Here is a 21,476-nt window from a genome sequence, read left to right on the forward strand (position 1 = left end):
ACTAATAGATGTTTTGGCAACTGTACACCCTTGATGACTCCAATTCACATCCATATGAAATCCACACAGATGGACATAAACTCACAGTGGAAAACTGGTGCCAGGATAAGTGAATGACCACATGAGGATAAGCGAATGACCACATGAAATAACAAGGGAGTACAATCTGAAGAATGACAATCCAGACAAACGCATAACTTATGATCTTCAAAAATGTTTATATACTGAAGAAAACAGCCTCATTAATTTTACTGTTTCCTGTGGAAAAGAAGTGAATGTACCAGCTGTAAACAGTGAAGTTGGAAGAAGACCTTTTGCCTGTGCACCGCAGCAGTGTGGGCTGAAACACAATAATTAAAGTTTTATGTAATTTCTGCTTAGGATAAAGGCTTTGAGATCACTAGCATCAGCAGCTTTCCTGCAACGCTCCTGCAAGTTTTTCTGACGTGGGGCAGAATAGCAGATGGAAAATTTGTTGTGGGGCTATCAATTTTTAAATACAGTTCCTCAGCACAATTCAGTTAGGCCATGCTGGGAGGTGGGAGGGTGGCAAAGGAGGAAAGGATCTCTACAAGGAGATGTACTTAATAAGCGACAGCATGATACAGCCCAAACTCCTTCCGCAGATTCAAATCTGAGACGTACTAAGGAGGTTTATACATTGGGCCATCAGCATCTTCTCTCGGCAGGATATGACAGCTTGAAAAAACAGTTATGGAATAAAAAGAGAAATGACTGATCTGATGAGAACATCTGGTTTGTGTTAGCAGCAATATTAATGCCCACTTGCTGAGCTCAGTAAGTGTCTTTACTACAGTAGAACGCATAGAGAAATGTCTTTTCCACACACAGTAGGTAAAATATGCAAAAGAAAACGATAATCATGCAAATACCTTCATAATTAGATGTTTCCAGCTTACAGTACATACACTCTGCTGGTCGGAAACATGAATGCTATTTGTGACAAATGTCCTACTTGGGTTGGTAAAAAGCTTTAAGACATCACATGGATAGACTCATCTTGCAAACTGACTGGAACATAAACCAATCTTGGGAATAATCGGTTTGGGAGGAGCAATCACCAGTCAGAACTGTATTCTTCAACACGTGAAACACGTGCAATGCTGGCACTGCGCTTGCAGTGCCAAGACTACACGGGACTAGGAAAACAGGGAGGAACAACGCCATTCAGCCACCAAAGTCCACCTCTCTGCCAATCTTACCTAGATGAGGCCACAGCACAATCCACTCCATTTCTGTAAAAACTGTCTCACTGACGTTACTCTACAGCCGCTAGTTCATAAGGCCCCTTTCTCAAGAAGCCACCACAAGCGTCGATCCCCCACTGGACCTATCGCAACTCCAGGCCGTTGTCCAACAGAAACCCCCAGTGAGCAAAAGACAGCATCTTACACAGATTTTCTTGCTCTGCTTCCTTATGCCATATATTAGTTGCGACTCTGCAGAGATTCAACCACAAAAAGAGAGAAGTGGCATTAACACATCCCAAACCTGTCCATACCAACTTCCAGAGCTGGATCCTAATGAACAATGTCACCAGGCACGGAAGATTTCCGCCCCCCCCCCCCTCCTTTTTTTCCTCTTCCCAAGATTAAAAATGACATCAAATTAATCACTTGATTGCTCCATTTTTATTAGTTGTTTTTGAACTCCTTAGCTGACATTGAGTCTCTTTTGGGATAGTAATTGTTAACAAGGTTCTCAGGTGAGTCTTTCAAAGATCCGGTATGCAACAACGGCAGGTTTATTTCAAGTTGGTCTTCTAATAAATCCCAGCTAAAGCCCTCAGGTACTCACGTAATTGAAGTTTGAGTAATCCAATATGATGTTGATCAAACTACTGATCTTTTAATAATGAACTGTAGCCCTCCCAGCAGTTGCTATATTGCTGACAGTCACGTCTGGATCGCTTCCTTTGGGCCAATGCTTTGAACAGGGAAGCTGACAGATTTCTGTTTGGTTTAGATTTTATCACAAATTGTTTTAAAGCTTTTTAAGGATATATCAGATGGCTCGTAAAATCCATGGGCATTTCAATAAAACACGGGATTTCTATCAGTTGTCCCAGGGAAGACTGGTATTAAATGCTTCTAAAGAAGAATATAAACACCGCTCAGGAGTTGTACTTCTTCCTATCTCTGTATCTGCCATTAGTCCTTGTTTACGTAGCCTGTAGGCAAAGCTATAGAAAAAGCAGTAGTTACCCTGCACAATACTCTCCACCGAAAGGCAAATGTGCACATTTTTTCTCTCATAATTTCCATTTAAAAGTATGAATTGAGGGTTTCGAAGCCTTGCCTCTCTACACAAGAATAATTCAGTTGCAATTTACATTTTCGATGTGCTCAAAATGAACACCAAGATGACTCATGTGCTGTTTATAAGATGCTTATATTTGCTGGTAAATACCTTGCTACAAACAAGCTATAATTTAAGTATTCAAAAGTCTTGCTTCTGCATAAAATTACTACTAGCAGTAATTTTGGAGACCATGACCAGAGCTTCAATTTCAGGCTTGCAAAGCTCTTCCTACACAATGATTCTTAAAAGTACGAGTGTGTTTTCTTCTCTGACAACGGCAATCATTGTATCTCTGTAACTGCGGAAAAGAGTACCTGGCTTTTAATTCACATTAGTCAACTGCAACAATACCATGCTTCTTCCCTTTCCTTTAAAATAAACTAATTATTGTCAATCAGACCAGTGGAATGTTAACATTCTCCATAACCTGCCTTTCGGTGGTAGTCATAAATGCGAAAAACTAGCTGATATAAACTAATCAGAGCCCCGGAAATATCTCAAAACATGTCTGTACTGCAGTCTATCATTTTTGTCATATTATTTCTAAATATTATATTTTGTCTGGACAATAACAGCCTTTTCATATAGTTATACAGTGCTTTTCATCTGACTATTCAAAGCTCTTGCATTAATTAAACAACATTAAATCCCTGAGTGGTATAGCAAATACTATAATATTTCCAAACCTTAAATGTTTTCATTGTCAAAAGCTGATCAATAAAGCTTTATGCATCAAGCAGTTTGGACAAAGAAAATTTTTCAGGCCAGTATGTTTGCTCACGCCCAACTTTCTGCACAAACTCACAATTGCAAGACCCGGAGTCACACACAGAGAACCCGTGAAGGGGATTACTGTCATTCTCCCTGCACTTTACACAACCACTCCTTTCCAAAGATAATAGCAAGTTACGGTTCCCACTTAGTATTTCCTTCCAGCTGGTAGAGCCTGTGTGAGGCTTTTCAGATCCCGGAGGAAGACACAGGAGCTGGAAGCCTTGGGGAAGCAGCCCATGTGCTGAGTCTATAATCAGCTGTGACGCACGGTGAGCTTTCAAGCACCATATGGACTAGACCAGCAGATGCCGTAGAGATGGGACTCTTCGTTTGTTGTTACCTGGGAGGCCTGTGACATCTAGAAACAATTTTTCCCTTTCAGGCCGTGTCAGATCAGTGATCAATAATTCATCTGATAACTGAAATGCAGAACGGAGTGCCAGTTTTCTGTGGTTTATGAATAACGCTGTGCTTTTTAAAAAACACGCTGCTTTGGAACACAGCAGAAGATGCGCTGAAGGAAACGCGTGACACGCCGATAAGCTGCACTACACCCAACCCTGTGTGTAAACCGTACGTAACCTGAAAATTAAACTGCCAGTTGTATGGTTTGTTTATGCAAAAGGCTGTTATTAAAATGCTGCAGATGAATTAAGCATTCAAAGAGAAAACTCTAGACACGAAAAAAACCCTCCATGGAAAAAAAGAGTTTTTTTCCTCCATGGAAAAAAGGGATTTACCAAGATTATCTTGAAATAACCACTGAATTCTTGAAATATGAGTCAGCCCCATTCTGCCCTGAGAGCCAAGGCTGCAAATACAGGTAGGACTCCTTCAGCTGTTGCTTTGGAACCTTGGATTGGGATATTGCTCTTGACACCAGCCGTTTCTACCCAACTGGTCTGCATAAAACTTCTGCTTAAAAAGTGACTGCAAACTGACCGTGCCTGTCCTCAGCTCCAATCAATAAAAACATGCATCCGGGATAAACGAGCTCACTCTTCAATGGCAATACTCACTTTGGAGGAAGCTGTCATAACGGTTAGTTCATCTACCCTGAGGGATATCAGATGTGAGAAATTATGTAGTTTAGCTCACAGCCATCTTTGTTCAGTGTGTAAGAGAGGAGCGGAGAGACTTAAGCAATAGTCAAGCACGAATCTAGAAAAACCTAAAAAAGTGCAATTAAAATTCAAAAATGTATCCATTATCAGAGCATCAGATGCTCTTCTCAGCTAAGACTGCCACTTAAGTGCTCAAAAAAACAGGTTGGAAGTGTCTGTTCTGGTCCGAGTAATGTGTCTACCCTTCCCTGATTGAAGAGAAACAGGTCAGACAAAATGACTGTGATTTTGCTGAGTTTAGTATATGATACATTTTAATAAGATTGAAAGGGTTCATGTGTCCCCAGCGTGTAATTGAGTGGATTAGGCTTGGGAGGGCGCACAAAATGAGAGGGGACTGACCAAACCAACCCGTGGCATTCGCTACGTGCTGACAGCCCCTGCGAGCCTGAAATGAGCCCGCCGAAATTCAGCTCAGGTTCCTGCCTGCCTTGGGCTTGCCATTAATCAGGATTCAGGTAATTCATTTAAAAAGTCCAATAACCTACAGTTAATGTTACTTTTACTATGAATCTGTTGTAATTTTTACTGCTTGTTTTGAGTGCATTTTTTGCTGTAGTGCCACCACAAAGAGACAAATGCAGAAAGATGACGCTATTTGCCTAGGAGATTGCAACAGCTTCTTGCAGCTATTGATCCCAGCTGGCTCCAAATGCAGCCCAGGAGTGCATGAGAAAGGTCAGACAAATGACCTCCAGCCTTCATTTCTTCTCAAAAGCCAGAGACAAATGCTTAAAAATGAGAATCAGGAATTTCCAAAAGAATTACTCAGGACTAGAAATAAAATTACATTCCCAATAAAGTTTGCAAATGTAGCTAGGAATGTCTTCAGTAGTTTCTGCCCAGATCTCCTCTGCACCCATGCACAAACACCATGCAGTTCTCCTGCCTAAATCAAATAGACTCCAAAAACCCACAGAAGTCTGCCTGAATAATGCTAAATAGTGTTTAAAATGCACAATTAATCCTTAATCTTAGTTAATATAATTCCCTTTATAAGAGGAGTAAGGGAACTGTTGATTTTTCTCAGCTGGGATCTGAAATCAAAAGCAGTAATTATGCTTTTTATTTGTGACTAAAAGATACTGACTTGACAAGTAGGAGTAACCATAAATAAACAATATTCAAATGTAAAACCAGGTATTGCTTCTTGTTGAATTCCCTTCGAATGATCAGACATCTACCAGTATTCTGGATGTCCAAACTAATGGAGAAGAAAATGTTTATTCTTCGGCCTCTGACAGAGTGCTTCACTGCTTTTTTTTGTATTTTGAAACTGAAATACTTGGAGTTTTCTGACTTAGATGTAAGAACCCATGTTGGAGTCCCAGGGTACCCAAGAGCACCTAACAACAGGGTTGGAAATACCAGAAATTAGGTTTTGTCCTCTTTTCTCTCACCATTCTTTTCATCTTGCCTATTCTTTTTCTCTTCCCTTTTGAATTGCTGTAAAAACCCAATACATTAAAATATCTTCGTTATCAAGACTGTTCACCCAGGGTTTGTTAAGGTCACAAGATGGAGTTGCCCGTTCCCCTAATTCTCTTAGGTGGTCATTAAGTGGGCAAGGTAATTCAGTTATAAATAGTTGGATAATTGTGATACAATTCCTGCAACTGGTTTTATTTCCGTATCTCAAGACAAGGTCTTGAAATAGAGAAAGCTGAAGAAGGCTGGGTGGCTTCACCTCATCTAGGAATGCCTTCACTCCATTGCTCTAAGATTTGAGTTCACATGGAGTGGTACTTGTTGCACCTGTAATCAGAACCGGGTTGTTTTGGGGTTTTTTTTGTAAAATAGAATTTATTTTCCTTATTCTCCTTCTACCGAAGTGTCCCTGAAAATAACTAACTCTGTGTCACGGCATGCCATAGTGTTATGAGTCAAATGCAACTTTGTCAGATAAGACAATGGAAAAGCATCCTGAATCCCTCCAGTGGACTAATTTCGCCCGTTCTATTAAAAAATAAATTAATGAAAAAGCTCCTTGGCATTTCCCTAGAGGTGCACGGTATTACATCCTTCAGGTTTTTTTCACAGGACATGGCAGAAGCCTGGTGCATTGATTTGTTGGGCAAGGAAAACAGTCCAAGTGCAGAATTAGCATGTTTGTTCTCTTTGACAAAAAACCCAGAGTTTGACAAGAGTCAGTTACACCTCAAACCTTACAGACTAAATACATGCTGAGGTCATTTTAATAAATACTTTCTTGCTCTTCGACAAATCCCTCTGTATTCCTTTTAGCCCAGCTATTAACTCTTCCGTGGCAAAGGTGTTTGGAGAGTTCCCATCCGACCCTGGGATCAGGCTAAATCAGTGACACTGGTGACTGTTACATTACTGGGGTAAACAGCGGTGGCCTTGCAAAGTCACACACCGGCTCTGGACACAGCTGCTCTGAAAGTCCCTCTGGCAAAAGTCAGGAAACCTGCCAGGGCTTCGAGGTTTGACCAAAACCCCCGGGGATGGGGTTGCAGTGATTGCAATATTACTCTAATCAGTAAAATAAAAGCTTCTTTTCATCGACAGCTAATCATAGGACTTCATTGGTCTCTAACTTCCTTCAGTTGTCTTGACAGACGAGAGCACAATAATATAAATAAGAAATGACATTTTACCAAAGAAGGTTAACATAAGGTCACAACCTTTTTTTATTTGACTTCTGGAGCTTATTCATGTGTGAAAACATGCTTTTGTAGCTGTAGCCTCAGCATCCCTTACAGATCTGGACTTGTGCCAATAACTGAGTTATAAAACGGTATTTGTGTTCAGAAAATACCATTTCTGCTTTTTGTGATGTTTGAGTAGAATTGTTAAGCATTAGTATAAAATATTAAATGAAAATATCTATACAACTCACAGCGTATCTCACTGACATAAGAAGTCAGCGGTAGCTCTGCTTAACAAATAAGGAGGTATTACACACACACACACACACACACACGTAGATTTCCTCTCCCTTCCTTAGACCAAGTTACAGCTTTCTAAGCAAATCTATGCACAGATGCTGACCAGACTGCCCCTGAAACCGGTGCAGATGCATGGGGCACAGAATCAGGCCAACAGCCATACACTGGTAAATGTCAAATATTAAGTTGTTGTAATATTTGTGCGGTGATTTAAATCCAAATCCTTTCTCATCATTAATATCCATCAGACACACGAAGAGCGAGAGGTAAGCATGAGCCTTCTGTCAAAATCTGTAATGCCTATGTGACTATCTGCCAGAAAATATTTCTCTGTCAGATAAGAAAACTGAAGTTCTGTCCATGAATACCGGAGAGTAAAATCTGCAGTACAACATGTAGATAATTAGTTTTGAAAGGCTAATCAGTTCACCTCCCTAGCTGGCATTTCTATGTAGATGCACATGCCTTCACCTTACTACAACTTGCCTCTTGATGTAAGTATGCCTCCACTGATGTGAAATAAGACTTTACATACCACATAACTCTGCATGATACATTCTGCCATAAGAGTCCCCAATTAGTCAGAATAGATCCTTACAGGCCTCAGAAGGAGTACGGACCCCACAGCATGGGCTGTCCCAGGCTGTGCTGCTCGATCCCCTTCCCCATGTGGCTCTAACCAGCCGCAGAACCACCTGAGAAAGGGAAGGTTTAGTCAATGCTGATAGCAATAACTTATTTCAAGATTATCTCGCCTATTCTATGTTGTCGTCTTTTTCATATTCACGGAGCCTTGTGTCTTGCACGTACCTTTGACATCCTAGAAGATAGAGATGCTGAGCACCCTCAGTTCATTCTAGCTGTGGAATTAGGCATTTGGGTCTCCTAAAATTGCTTACAAAACCCCCAGCTATTATTGATCAAATCAGCAGTACACTTCATTATGTTGTTGGATTAGTGAACTTTTATCCACTTTCCTTTCCTTAGCATTAAACAACTACAAACAGCCGAAAACATTAAAAAAACCAAACCAAAACAAAACAGTTATTTCCTGACAACATCTTAACTTTTTGTCAGAAGGATGCTCTATTTTGTTTCTGAAAAAAAAAAGAGGATCAATCTTTGCACTAATAATGACTTATGAATAAAATCTGTACTTCTTCCACAGTGCATGTCTAACAATACACCTTATTTGTACTTTGGCTTATAAAAAACCCTGTACACCAATTGACCATTTGAGTCACCAGTGAAATAAAACAAACCATGAGACGGATAATGGGAGCAGAACAATAGTACCTATCTACTTAATGCTCGAGTTTAGACTAAGGGGTAACATAAAGCACAATGATGCTATAAAAAAGAAAAAATGTAACTACCCAGAACAACTATAAGCCTTATTCCTCCAAAAATGCTGGCTAACCTGAATGAGATGTTGTTTTACTCTCACCTGCAACGTGACCCCTTTGAGCAATGCAGAGGCATCAATAAAACACCAATTCAGTGTCATGTCCTGAAAGACCAGCACCTTCCAGCAGCACACACAGTTTTGTTTGGAAGCTGACTTTTCCCTTATGTAGTAATCAACCACTAAGTTACTTATATTTTAACATCTGATGGCTAGAAGTTGGCTGAAGCTGGCCTTCTTGCAAGTCAGTACAGCCATATGCTTGTCATGATTATCATCTCCAAAAAGTTCAGGTGTAATTAGTGTCACCGCTATGTTCGCTTTGTTCTATGACTTGAACATTTTCAGTTTATTGAACATTTCCATTTTTGTCTCAAGATTTCAAAAAGCAGCTTCAAAACGGCTAATAATATATTCTTCTGTAATTCCTGGTTAGGATATAGTACAAGAATCAAACATCTTAAGCTCTGTTTGAGTTTTTAAAGAATGTCAAAACACTAGAATTTAAAGTATATTTTAAGAATAGAAGAATTGTGCAGAAGAAACACTAATTTAACTAACTCATTAACACAAACTATTTTAAAGGAAGTGGGACTCTTGCATACTAAGCAATTTAGGATTACAATGAGTAGGACCTGCTTTCAAAAACTTAGTTTTTGGACAACTTTTGTGCAGCTCTGAAAGCTGTAAGTAGTCATCAACATACAGACCTATACACTCATCCATAGGAATATTACAAGCCAGTCCCCAAAAGAGGTAAGAGAAGGCTGACGTGAAGTAGCAGGAATCTGTGAATCATGCATAGTATTTCTGGCTTGAGCTCTCAAAAGGCCAAAATGAAAGCATGGATGACCATAATGAAGAACTTCAATCAAAATAAAATAACCATCTACAGATTATTTACACTGTCAAGTTGGATATCAAATGATAGGGTGGTGTGGAAAGTAATTCTACCATCTTCTAGTGAAAAAAGGAGTGCAGCCAAATAAATTATAAAGTTAGGATGAAGCATATGACCACAGCCAAGAAATACATTGCTTGGTACAAACCATAAGAAAGGAGTTGAAGGACAATGGTAAAATGAAATCCTGGAAGAAGGGAATTTGTGAGATGCTACGCAGCAGGAAAAGCCAGGGAAAATGGTTTCTTGTGAAAAGATGATAATACAGTTCATTAAAACCTACCTAGTGCCTTTCATCTTGAGACAATCAAAAAAAGTCAACGATATACTTTCTGCAGCAATGAAATGCAATCGAGGGTGCAATCGAGGGTGCAGTCCAGGCACACAGCCAGTGCATACAAGATCATACAGCAGCAAACATTCATTACCTGTGCTAGAGGAGAGTTCAAGAAGGAACTGCTCGGGTCTGCAATACAGTACACCTTGGCTACTTTACACCTGATCTCCTCTACCTTTTGCAGCGTGTGATGCTGCAAAAAATGTGGTGACTATAGGTCAACAGATCAGATGGGCTTGCTTACACCCACTCTATGTTTACCAGTGCATCTTTAAGTCTAACCATAATTCATTATGCCTTCTAATAGAAGCTTATATGATGTTTTGCTTCTACAGAAAGTCAAGCTTTTGCATAAGAACAAATTTTACCCCATAATGCACTGACTAGACTTATATTTCCCTTAGGAAGAAGACAAATGGGTTTACGTAGCATGTGGTTTTAAATCCTTTTTCATTCAGTTAATCTGTAGCTGTGGAATTGTGATTGAAATGCAAAAATGTATGTGTATTTTCTGATAAGGATGATTTTGGTTTAGAGACAGATGAAATGCTATCAAACATATACATTTTCTTCAAGTTTTTAACTTGATAGTGGAAATTCCATAATCAGAACATGGCACATCCAATCCAGGTTAAGTGATAACGTTTTTTTCAAAAAAAGAAAACAAAACCCCAACCCTTTGAAGTGTTCTTGCAGTTACATCTTCATAATCCAGATATGAGAAGATCTGCACTCTTGACAACTCTGAGTATATGCTCTTCAGTTGGCTCCAGATAAAAGTTAACATCTCCTTTTCCTTTCCAATGTCTTCACTGATTTCTTAATAGCAGCGAGACACAGTACAACACATTACCTCCACATGATTTTCCATCTTCCTCCAGTTTTTGGCCAGCTGGACATTTGCAGTGGTAGCTGCCGATGGTATTACAGCACTGGTCATGACAGCCACCGTTCTCAGTGGTGCACTCATTCACGTCTGTCAGAAGAAAGCATACAGCAGTTAGTAAAGAATGGGTACTGGCCACGTTACCTGGTTATTTGAGGACAATCGCGTATGATCCTGATGAGACAAAATGAGAAAGTTATGGAGAAGTACAGCTAAGGACCCTGAAGGCAACCACAGGAGCAGTGACTCCCAGCTACAGTGCTGTGCCCCCCAACTCAACCAAGAGCAGCACCGGTGGGATTTCCCCCCCCACTTCTGTGCAAGGTAAGCTGCAGAGTCCACCCAGCTCCAGTTGCAGGCTCTACCCAACTCGCCAACTTCCCACTTGTGTGCAACAAGATCAGGAACAATCTTTATACTGCCATTTCCACCAGGCTCACTCGTGTATTAGGTTGCTTCTAGCGGTCATGGCAGAGATGAGAAACCTCTGAAAGATGGTAGTTTTTTAAGTCAATTAAGGTCCTTCTTTTCTTCAGACATGTGTGCACTAGTATCTACACACCTTACTTATTCACCCGATCAAGTTAGTGCTTGCCTGCGTGCAAAAATAGAACTTTACACATTATAAATGAAGAACATTAAACAACCACATAAATAAATAAATAAGTAAATAGGCTATCCATGGCAGAGAAAAATCAATAGGGAAGACATTTGCTTTTTAACCTACGTATTATATACCCTACATAAGAATTTCTGAAGAAATGTAATAGAAATCATCAAGCCAGTAATACTGCTCTGTTGAACAGGATCAGAGACAACAGATGGTATGGAAGTATTTCCAGACTAGAAAATTTATCAAATAGGATAGTAAATGTAACAAACCAGCAGGTATTTGCTGCACTGATTTCATGTATTCTGGAACACATACTTGTGCGATGCTTTCTTGCTTGCTTTGCTCTCTCTGAAGTGTTAATGTCACACACACACATAATTCATCAGTGCAGGGATAAGCAGGGACAGCAAACCTACATAAGAATAATGGGCTGTGGGTTTCTTTTTTTCCATTTTTTGACAAACGTCTTGAACTGGCTTGGTGGCAGAGCAGACCTCCTTGGCATGTTGGTAAGGGGAAAGCCAGGGCTAAGGGGACACAGCACCTTCTCAAAGCCTGGCATGAGGACGCAGGTGACAGATCTCACATCCACAAGGCCTTTGGCACTGGTAGAGATCATATATTACATTCAGGCTAGACAGAGACAAAGGCAGGAGGAGGAGGAAGATTAAGCAACAGAAGATAAGCATCACCATGACTGTAAAAATCGCAGGCAGTTACTTCATATTAGCAGCACTCTGCATCTCCAGTGGGGAAATGCGGTCTTTTAAAAAACTTCTAGTTAGACTCTGGTCAAAAGAAATACAAGGTGCTGTAAAAATAAATCAAAAAAAGAAAGAACTTCACATTCAGGCAAGAGAGATGAGAGCCTTTCAATTGCAATCCTTAGCTGTTAAAGTCTAAGATTTACCAAGGTTTGTTAGTTCTTCGATGAGCTTGAGCTTAACTTTACCAGCTCATTTCTGATCCTGGCTAAAAAACAGAAGTTAGAAGAAATTTTTGGGGGAGGTTTCAGACTACTAAAAAACTAAAAGAAAAGTGTATCATGAACCACCAATACTTACTAAAAGGCAGCTGAAGAGGCACAAACTCACTAAACCCATCTCACTTCTCTATGGCTCTAAATTCAAGCGTAATGACCGACACAACAAAACTTTCTTTGTCCTTCGTAATACTGAAAAACCCTGGCAAGGTATATATAAAAAAAAAACCAAAACCAAAACAACATTCAGTTATCTCAGAGCTACACAACAAACCAAATCCTAAATCATGTGAAGTCAGCAAGGCTCTCCTCAATTTCATGGGAACACAATTTAGACAGAAACTTTTCAGAAGAAAAACACTCCCCTCCGCCCAAAAATGCAAAAACAAATCATACCAAAATAAGACATTCGTCTGTTCACTTCTCTTCAGCAAGAGACAGAGAGAACATATGACAAGCGACAGATTTTAGACATATTCCTCAAAGCACTGGAAGAAGGCACGCTAGCGCTGAGCATCGTGCAGAAGATCGACAAAACAGGCATGTTTCAAATGATTTACTCCCTCTAACTAGCAGACATCTTGATGTGCCTTGTGGTAATAAACAGTAATGAGCCACATAATAACCCTGCTCCACAGCTTCGACTTCTATTTATACTAACAGTATTGAAAACTAATAAAATCTCTTGCTCTTTTTTACTTTTTTAAACAAAATAATGGGAAGAACTACTTTATTCTTCTACACTGTGTTTAGCACCTACAATGCTACGTGACCTCCTAGCATAAAATACTGACTAAGTGATGCGGTCTACAATACACAGCCCAATTTATTAACACCAGTGTCTATATTTTGAACCAAAATATTGGAAGAAAGCCTTTCTAGCTGAGGAGCTAATCATTATCCTCTTGATTTCACTAGGGTATAATACATTCGGAAGCGTATAGTGCTATTGTATACTAATGTATAGAAAGTTTTTCCTTTTGGTTGCAGTGTGTTTCTATGAGCAATCAGAAATCTTTTTCTTTCTTGTTCAGCATAAAATGCTGTAGTCCACCTATGAGTTTTGCCCCCAAAAAAGCATTGGTGCTATATGACTGATAACCTCATCTTCTTCTTCCAGCCCTCTGTCTTCCTAATGCTCTGTCCAGGATTTCCTTGTCTCTTCCTTAAAACTTGCTTTCATCCTTCAATGAAATGTTTTTATCCATTTCTTTGCTGCTTCTTACACCAGAAAACCACTGCTTTTTCTATCATATGCAGAAAACCTGACATTTCATCCACATGTCTCTTTAAAACAAATACCTCATTTAAAGCTAATCATCATAATTCAGAAATTAAATTATAGTTTATTTTAAGACACCAGAATAAGCTTTTGGATACAGCTTTATCCCTACTACAAAGCACTCCCATTTGAAGGAATACACTCACTAGGTATAAATCATACTAGTTTTAACCTTAGCGTTATGAACATTTGCTCTCTAAGCATCCGCATCCTTTGCTGTACTGTCTCGTGTACAAGACCTTCTCCATTGCCTGTACCCTGCCAAGTTGTTTTGTACGAATCCAATAAAGGTCAGATGTTGCCTTAGTCCAAGAAGCACAAAAATAAATGATCTGAATGTGAATTAATAAAGAATGCGTTTAACATTTGTAAAAAGATGGTTCATATAGCTCTTATAAGCTGCAATCAGATGTTCTATATTCCTAAAACACAGAGTAGTCAGAATTTTAAAATCTGATTACAGCTTTGCCACTGTAAAAAAAGAAATTAAAAAAATACCAACAAAAACAATTCTGTCAAATGATAAATTTCTGTCTGCTTTCCATATTCAATGTCACTCAAGGTTGCAAATATATTTGCCTTTTGAATAGCAAGAAAAATGACAGAAAATTTCTGATATGTAACAAGTCTGCCAGGTTAGGTCTGACAAAAGTTCAATGTTATCAAGACTATCAATCCATCTGTAATGACATGCTGTAGGCGCTTCAAAAAAATAAATGTGATGTTTGCTACTGCAATGCTTCACATTTATTTATAGAGCCAATGTTGCACCACAAAAACATTATCCATGGGACATACTCTATGTGAGCTTTCAATCCTGCCATATGAAGTCTTAAGGAAAAAAAATTGAAACCACCCTTCATCTAGATTAACTTGATATCAACTTTATATATGATCTGACTACGATACATGTGGAAAAAAGATCCACAGCATATTTTAAATCCACTAGTGTTCCAAAACGTGTATTGTAGACATGTGCCTATGTCCCTCGCTCCCCGCACGTGTTATAATGGAACGGCACTACATAAAAAGGTATTCTTTTGTCTAAAAATCTCGTCAAATATTTGATATGTAGGGGAGCATGCCTTTTGTTCATGAAACGGACCATCTTTGCCCAATTAAATATGCCTAGGAGCTATACGCTAAATGGAGGAGGATTGATTCCAATCCCTTTACTTCTCTATTCTTGTTTAATGCTACTCACTCCCTGTCTGAAAATATCACACAGCAGAACAATTCAGAGACATCTTTGGCTCCAGGGAAAACAACTCTCCACCAAGTTTTTATGCAAGTCTAGGTGATTTCAGATTTCCTACAAATAAATGAAAACTTTAGATAAAAGCAGACACTGGACAAAGTGGTTTTCATAGATTTAAAATTGGAATTACCAAACAGAAGCACTATTACTAGCTCTCAAATGTAGCAAGCAGATGAAGGAAAAAAAAATTTAGTCTGAAAAGCAGAAATACATCGGGGCAGAAGTCTCCTCTGCACACCTCTATGTTGAGCTATTGGTGAGGGCTGCAGCTGTGCAGGTCCCCCATATGGACCTTAATTCAGCATCTTTAAAACCCAGCAAGGGATTAAGCCTGCCCTCACTGCACGACTGGACAGACTTGCTGAAGCAGAAAGCATCTGCACCAAGAGGAACAACCCTGCAAGGAAAGGCCGTTGTCTTGCAGCAGGAAAACAACGGAGTGAATGACCATTTAATTTTGGCAACAATTTGTACGTTTAGATCTATCGGACATACCAGCTAACCCATTGTGGACAGGTTAAAGTATTTTTAAGTATATTTTACCTGTACAAGTTCATGCAATATGCATTAATATAAAGATTCATTTTTAAGATAACAAAGAGAATGTCATAACTGCAGCCCAGTATTTAAAACCTATTTTCCAAGGTTTCTATATTTATCAGCTGTATATGGGCAACAACTTTATTTATTTAATGCAGCCACATGCAAAGTTGCCATTTCAGTGACCAGCCTTTGGGGCTAACCTGTGCTCTGACCCATAAGCCGCTGACTTCAGTGCATGTCAGAGCTCGCTGGACTGGTAATAAATCACTGAAGTGGAATAAAATCTGTAAAATCATTCACATTGTTATTGCAATACCACACGAACAAAGCCCACCATCATGGAGAGGGGAGGTTATTTTGATTAGTTTAAAATTGTTAGGCTAACACACCGAGCTTCAATTAGGGGTCAAAGTAACGAGAACATATTTATTTAGGAGGAAGACAGCATTTCACTAATAATACTTCTTCCCAGTTGGAATTTTCTCCTGAAGACTATGATGAAGATGGTCTGATTTCTGGAATCTAAATGTTAAATATCTTCATCTAAGAAAGAGGTTTAATTACTCTAACAGGCGCTGGCAGCTTATATTGACTTTAATAGCAACTTAGAGATGTAAATTCCTAACTCAGAAAACACAACTCAAATACTTTCAGGTAAAAAACCCTCATAATGGTTAGAATCAAAGCCTAAATATAGTTTATAATGTGCAACTTAAATGCACCTATACGTGTACCTTAATATATCTGAGTAACTGGTACACGGACAAAGGAGTATATATGCAACTGTATTAAAATTTGCTTTTTAAGGAGGTGTTATAGGCACGTGTCTACAAATCATAACGGACACCTGACAACTTCTCATTTGTAGATCTAAATAATTTGATTCAATTTTTAAAAAGAGGTAAAGATCCAGCAAATAGGTAGCTCCTTTACTTATGGTTTTAGACACTGTTTTTTAAAATTATGGCCCAGATGGTCTGCAACCAAAACCATATGTCTAAAAAATCCTGAAACCTGAGAAAGTTGATTTGAACTTTAAAGGCCACTCACTGCTATGACACAACGTAGTTCACCCGAATGCATACGCACATACATCATAGCAATGTTATATGTAAATATAATGTAATGAGCAAATACACTGGACAGGCTGTCGAGCACAACACTCACACCCCAGAGACTGCATTTGTCTTTTTCTTCGTTTTGTGCAAGAGCTTTGTAATAGTTGTCTTTGAACAGTAATTGTCTCTAAAACATAAATTACATCCATCACTTCCAGCACTAACCATAAATTATCTGCCTGAATAGAAAACAAAGCTGCTCATTCTGATAGTCAAGCGCAGTCCTACATGTGTATTGATTAAGCACTCTTAATGCTTTATTAGGTTTTCTTCCTCCACAAAGTCAATAACAGGATGAATATTTCTTCTTGTGCTGTTATGAAGTATCGTAAATCTGAGCTGTTATTAACAAGCGTCTGATTAGTGGAGCAAACTTATCTGAGAGTTTGGCACAGGCTCTTTGTGTGTGAACTCCCAGAAAACACCCATCATTGCAACTGTCTCCATTGGCAGCTGTAGTGCTTGTGTTTTCACAAGTTATCACCTCCTCTTTTTAATTGTTTTTCTTTTTTTGTTTTGTTTTTTTTTTTTTTTAAAGAAATTACTGCTGCACTCATTCCTCTTTATCCCCATGTCACATTCACGTACACAGAGAACATCAGTCACCTAACAAATGCATGCACAGCCCGTGTTTCTGGGGATGTGGGTCTCTGCCATGGTTTGCTCTCTTTTGTTCCTGGGGCACTAAAAAATTCCATTTCATAAAACTTAGATGCAAAAACCAAAATCAAACAAAGCCCCTTGTTAAACATACTTTGCTAGTATTATTTTTTCCTTATTAAAATCATCATCTTAAGAAAAAAACCAAACAGATTCATCAATCATTTGCACTCGTTTGCATTAAGAATAACTCCTTTGAAGTCAGAATAAAATTCTGTAGAGGAAAAAACAGGCTCAAAGTTTAAATAAGTGAAACAAGTAGCTCTTGAAACCCAAGATTCTGGCAAGCACTACCATGTTGGACGAGCCCTGTAGTTTATCTTGTGCAACAGCAGAGAATGCTCAGTGCCCTGCTGCAGGTAGAGATGGCCTATTGCACCGCAAGCTCTTCTCCTCCTGCTCTCTGCTAACTAAAGACTAGACTCAGTTCTGAAAATTGGCATTTAAAGGTCCTTTTAACATCTCTACCACTGGTTATGGCAGTCCTCCGTAACCATATACATGACTGCTCTCTCCCCCCCCCGCCCCCCCGCCTTTTCATTCCTATTGTCCTGAGCATCAATGACATTTTGGAACAATTACTTCCAAAACCAAAATGTTATGTGAAAAAATACCAGCTTTAATTTTTTTTTTTTTACTCCTGTTTAAAATTCTCTGTCAAGCAGGAACAACTATTTCCTAAAAGGGAAATGCAGGACCTAAATCATGCACAAAGTTTTCCATCCTGCACCAACTAGAATCACTAAAATGAGAGGCAGGAAAAAAAAGAAAAAAGAAAAAAATCTATTGCAGTACAATGAAATCCTGTAATAGTACTCATTTTTAAAATACATTTTCCCAGACAAGGTATGAATAATGCAACTAAACATCCCAGAACGTCTGAATTAAGCAACAACAGACTAACGGATGCTAATTGGCAATGATTGGAGATGATTGTGGAGTACGGCTGGAACTATGATTACAAACAGAGCTTATGCATCCAGCGCAAACCTCAAGTACCGTTGCTGCAATTAAAGATATTTTATCAAATTAGACAAGTGTTTGCCTTTGCCTGCTATGATGGTTATGAGCAAAACATAAAAGAAAGCATCGTTTGCTGTACTGCAACTTTCCTTACATCAGAGCTCTGCTGAGATAGATTTCTTTCTGCTTTGATTTTTTATGCCACAAAATGGAGCCTTTTAAGAAAGAATTCAGGACTCTTCAGTGACATCTTTAAAAGCCCTTGCTTTTGTCTAAAAGTGCTTTTGCCCTACAAATGCATTCTCTTTGCCGTATATCTAGCTTCCAGTACCAACAAGTGCTAGTTATGCATACACAAACAAGAAAAGACTTTGAACTTCAAAAATTTGATTTCACAATACAAGCCCTTACATATTTTGCAGGCAGGTAAACATTCTTTAAAGATCATTTCCAAAGCAGCGATTATTAGCAAGACTTCAGGACTCATAGCAACTGGATTTCTTTTATGCTTTAAGTGCTAAATCCCAAGCATGAATTGCAAGCTCAAGCCAAGCAGTTGACTCCAGCCGAGCCAAGTCCTGGTGTCTAAAAGGGAGTTCACAAAGTGCACCTTGAACCTGAGACAGGCTTGCATCTTGCTGCCTTCTGCTTTCCTGGGTAAGAAAATCAGTAGAAGATATCAGCCACTTGGTCACAAACTAAGGCTGGCTCTTTCCCAGTATTTTCTATTATTCCCAACAAGGTGTCCAACTTTCGTCTCTTGCTCCTGTATCTCAAGAAAAGTTACATGCAGAACTTCTGCCTTTCCTCCAGCTTCCTATGATCTCCTATAAACCAGGTCATCAGATTTGAATTGACAAAGAATAAGAGAAAAAAACAGGTATGCTCAGTCATTTCTAAAAGCTTAGCATTTACAGTCCTTAAGATTAAGTTTTATAAATCTCTGTAAGAACTAATTGCTTCCATATTTAAAAAAAAAATCAAGGCTATGCAAAATTATGGAGGTTCTCAGGCCAAGATAGCTGGGGAGTGACAGCCAGTATGGTTACATGGAGGTACCCATGGGTTAGCAAGTGGCAACGTCTTCAGCACCAAACACAAGCTCAGAGACTTACAGCGCTGGCATCAAAAAAGAACAGCAAGGAAACAAAGGAGGCAGCTCGTGCATTCTGCTCAACCTGTATTTTTCAGAGATTTAAGATGTCACGTCCTATGAAGAGCACTGCAATAGTCCAACACATAAATAACAAAGGCAGAGATAAAGAGAGAGATGTACGTTGTTGATGCCTTTCAGACTCACCAGGATAAAAGGTGAACGAACAATTTCAAACAGAAATAAATATGCTTGCTCCAGGTAAAACCTGTAATGATGGGTCAGATTCTACCAATTCAGCAGTGGCATACTTTGGTACCCATGTGCAACGTGGGATGTTTAAAAGCTCTGCTATACTATTACTTGAAAATCTATGTATAGCAGCAATTTGAGTTTGCGACAGCAGGAGTCTGAGCAGGGCGAGCTCCAGCCAGCAGGATGCAGGAAGTGGGAACTGGGCGCTGCGAGAACGGCTTATTTGGAAATTAGCTTCCAAACATTCATGTAAAGCAAACTCAAATCACGGTTTTAGCTTCTAGTTGCAGAAAAGATGACAAAGAAAAGTACTATTACAAGTGTAGAATAAAGTAAGCGTTTATTCTAGCTTTGTCTCTTTCTCTGTCTTTGTACTCAGAAAAAGAACTGATCAATCTAAGCAAGTGTATGGCTCCTTTTTCCTAAGCCTGTAAAATAAATGTCTCAAATCCAGGAGTGTCCTCGCTTCCACTGCAACGCTGTGGAAAAGGGACACTCGAAGCACTCCACGATAAATGTTGGTACTTCAACTGACGTTGGGACGGGCACTTGGTACAAAATACTACCTGATGTCATGCCAGCGGCGTGGCCGGAACTGTAGGTGCAAAGCGATCGGTGCTGCCGTGGGAGGAACCCCCCAGCAGAGACCATGTCAAACCACACCGCCTGCCTACAGCCCCCGGTCCAGGACCAAAGCCACGAGTCCAGAAGTTGCTGCTTAATATACAAACAGGCTGATGATTACAATAGCGTGGTCTGAGCAAGCTAACAAATTAAGCAGCTTAAATTTCAGGGCACTCCTGTTGTAACAAGTCAGTTTCTTACAAACTATTCTTTTTCATAATATAATTAACACCAGGACTAAGCATGTGAGCAAATTAGTTCATTTTTCATATGAATAATGAAAACCTTTTTTTCTTTTTTTTTTTTTTCCAAAACCATTACGAACTGAAATGAATGTGAAAGATTTCTCAGCAGAGAAAGGATGATGTGTGCCCAGCTTCTGGTTTAGAATTGGAATTCATTATTGAGATTTAAATGGAAGCTCCTATTTTCTTTTCTTGTTTTTCTTAATAGTTGTCCTTGCCAGTCAATGTCAATCACAGGTAGAACAGACTCTACTCATCATCAGATATAGCCTGGGATTAGATCAAACAGCAATGAATGGCACGCCTCTGCTACTGACTTAAATGGGTTAAATATTTCTTTCTTCCTTCCTATGTCCTCCTGAATATTCTCTCCCATCTTTTGTTTTCCATTTCTAGAAGATCTTCCTAACAGTTACGTGGGCAGAATTACTCACTGCACTGACAAAAATCCTACGCTACCTATAGTTGTAAAGTCATCTTGCTTTCTACTACAGAAAACAACTTTTCTGTAATCATTCCCTGCATGGCTGAAATACAACCATACAATCAGGTCACTCGTTTACAAGAGACATAAATGAGAACTCATTATTTGGTTTACACAGACATATGCCATTACCACTTAACTGCACTCAGTCACTGTGTCTTCTAGTAACTGATCTTCTGTGTCAAGGGCAAAGGAACCCATGTAAGAAAAAAAAAAAAAGATTAAATCTTCATCAGTTTAATTTGTAAAGAAACCCAAGGGAAGTCATTATTCCCAGAGACTTCATTGCCTAATTTGTCTTCTGAATTCTTCTAACTTATCTGACACCAATGGGTGCTTGTTAACTATTGCTTGTTGTGACTGCGGGGCAGGTTTGCTAAGGAGCGCAGCATGCAATAGCCTACGCACACAAAGAGCAGCTTTGTTCGGTGCCACCTCAATGAAAGGGAGGCACTGGGTGCTTCTGAAAGGCACCTATTTCATTTAGTGCTAAACTGGAGCTAAATATTTCAGAGAGGTCTGGATCCTTCTCACCAGAAATAGCAGTGAGGTAAGCATCCTTTAACTGGAAGGGAATTCCCACTAAGGAATTCAAGCAGGACACTTAAACTTGGATATGGAGTTATATCAAGCTAAGAAAAAAAAGAGATGTACAAGCCATTAAGTTGCATACAGTTTTCTACCAGTGACAAGCTTGA

At 39.2% G+C, this 21,476-nt stretch overlaps 1 protein-coding gene across 4 annotated transcripts in view; it reads right to left on the reverse strand.

Annotated features, from left to right (window-relative positions):
* LOC104321017 (multiple epidermal growth factor-like domains protein 6) overlaps positions 1–21,476 on the reverse strand; it is a 205,541-nt gene that overhangs the window by 81,223 nt on the left and 102,842 nt on the right. For all 4 annotated transcript variants that reach the window (XR_011326240.1, XR_011326241.1, XM_069792781.1 and 1 more), the window contains exon 5: positions 10,626–10,748. Coding sequence is in view for 2 of the 4 variants with exons in the window: in XM_069792781.1 (XP_069648882.1) it covers positions 10,626–10,748 (123 nt within the window). In the remaining 2 variants the exon portion in view is untranslated. The remainder of the gene's footprint in view (positions 1–10,625; positions 10,749–21,476) is intronic.

This window comes from Haliaeetus albicilla, chromosome 9 (assembly GCF_947461875.1).
Source record: "Haliaeetus albicilla chromosome 9, bHalAlb1.1, whole genome shotgun sequence".
Lineage (NCBI taxonomy): Eukaryota > Metazoa > Chordata > Aves > Accipitriformes > Accipitridae > Haliaeetus > Haliaeetus albicilla.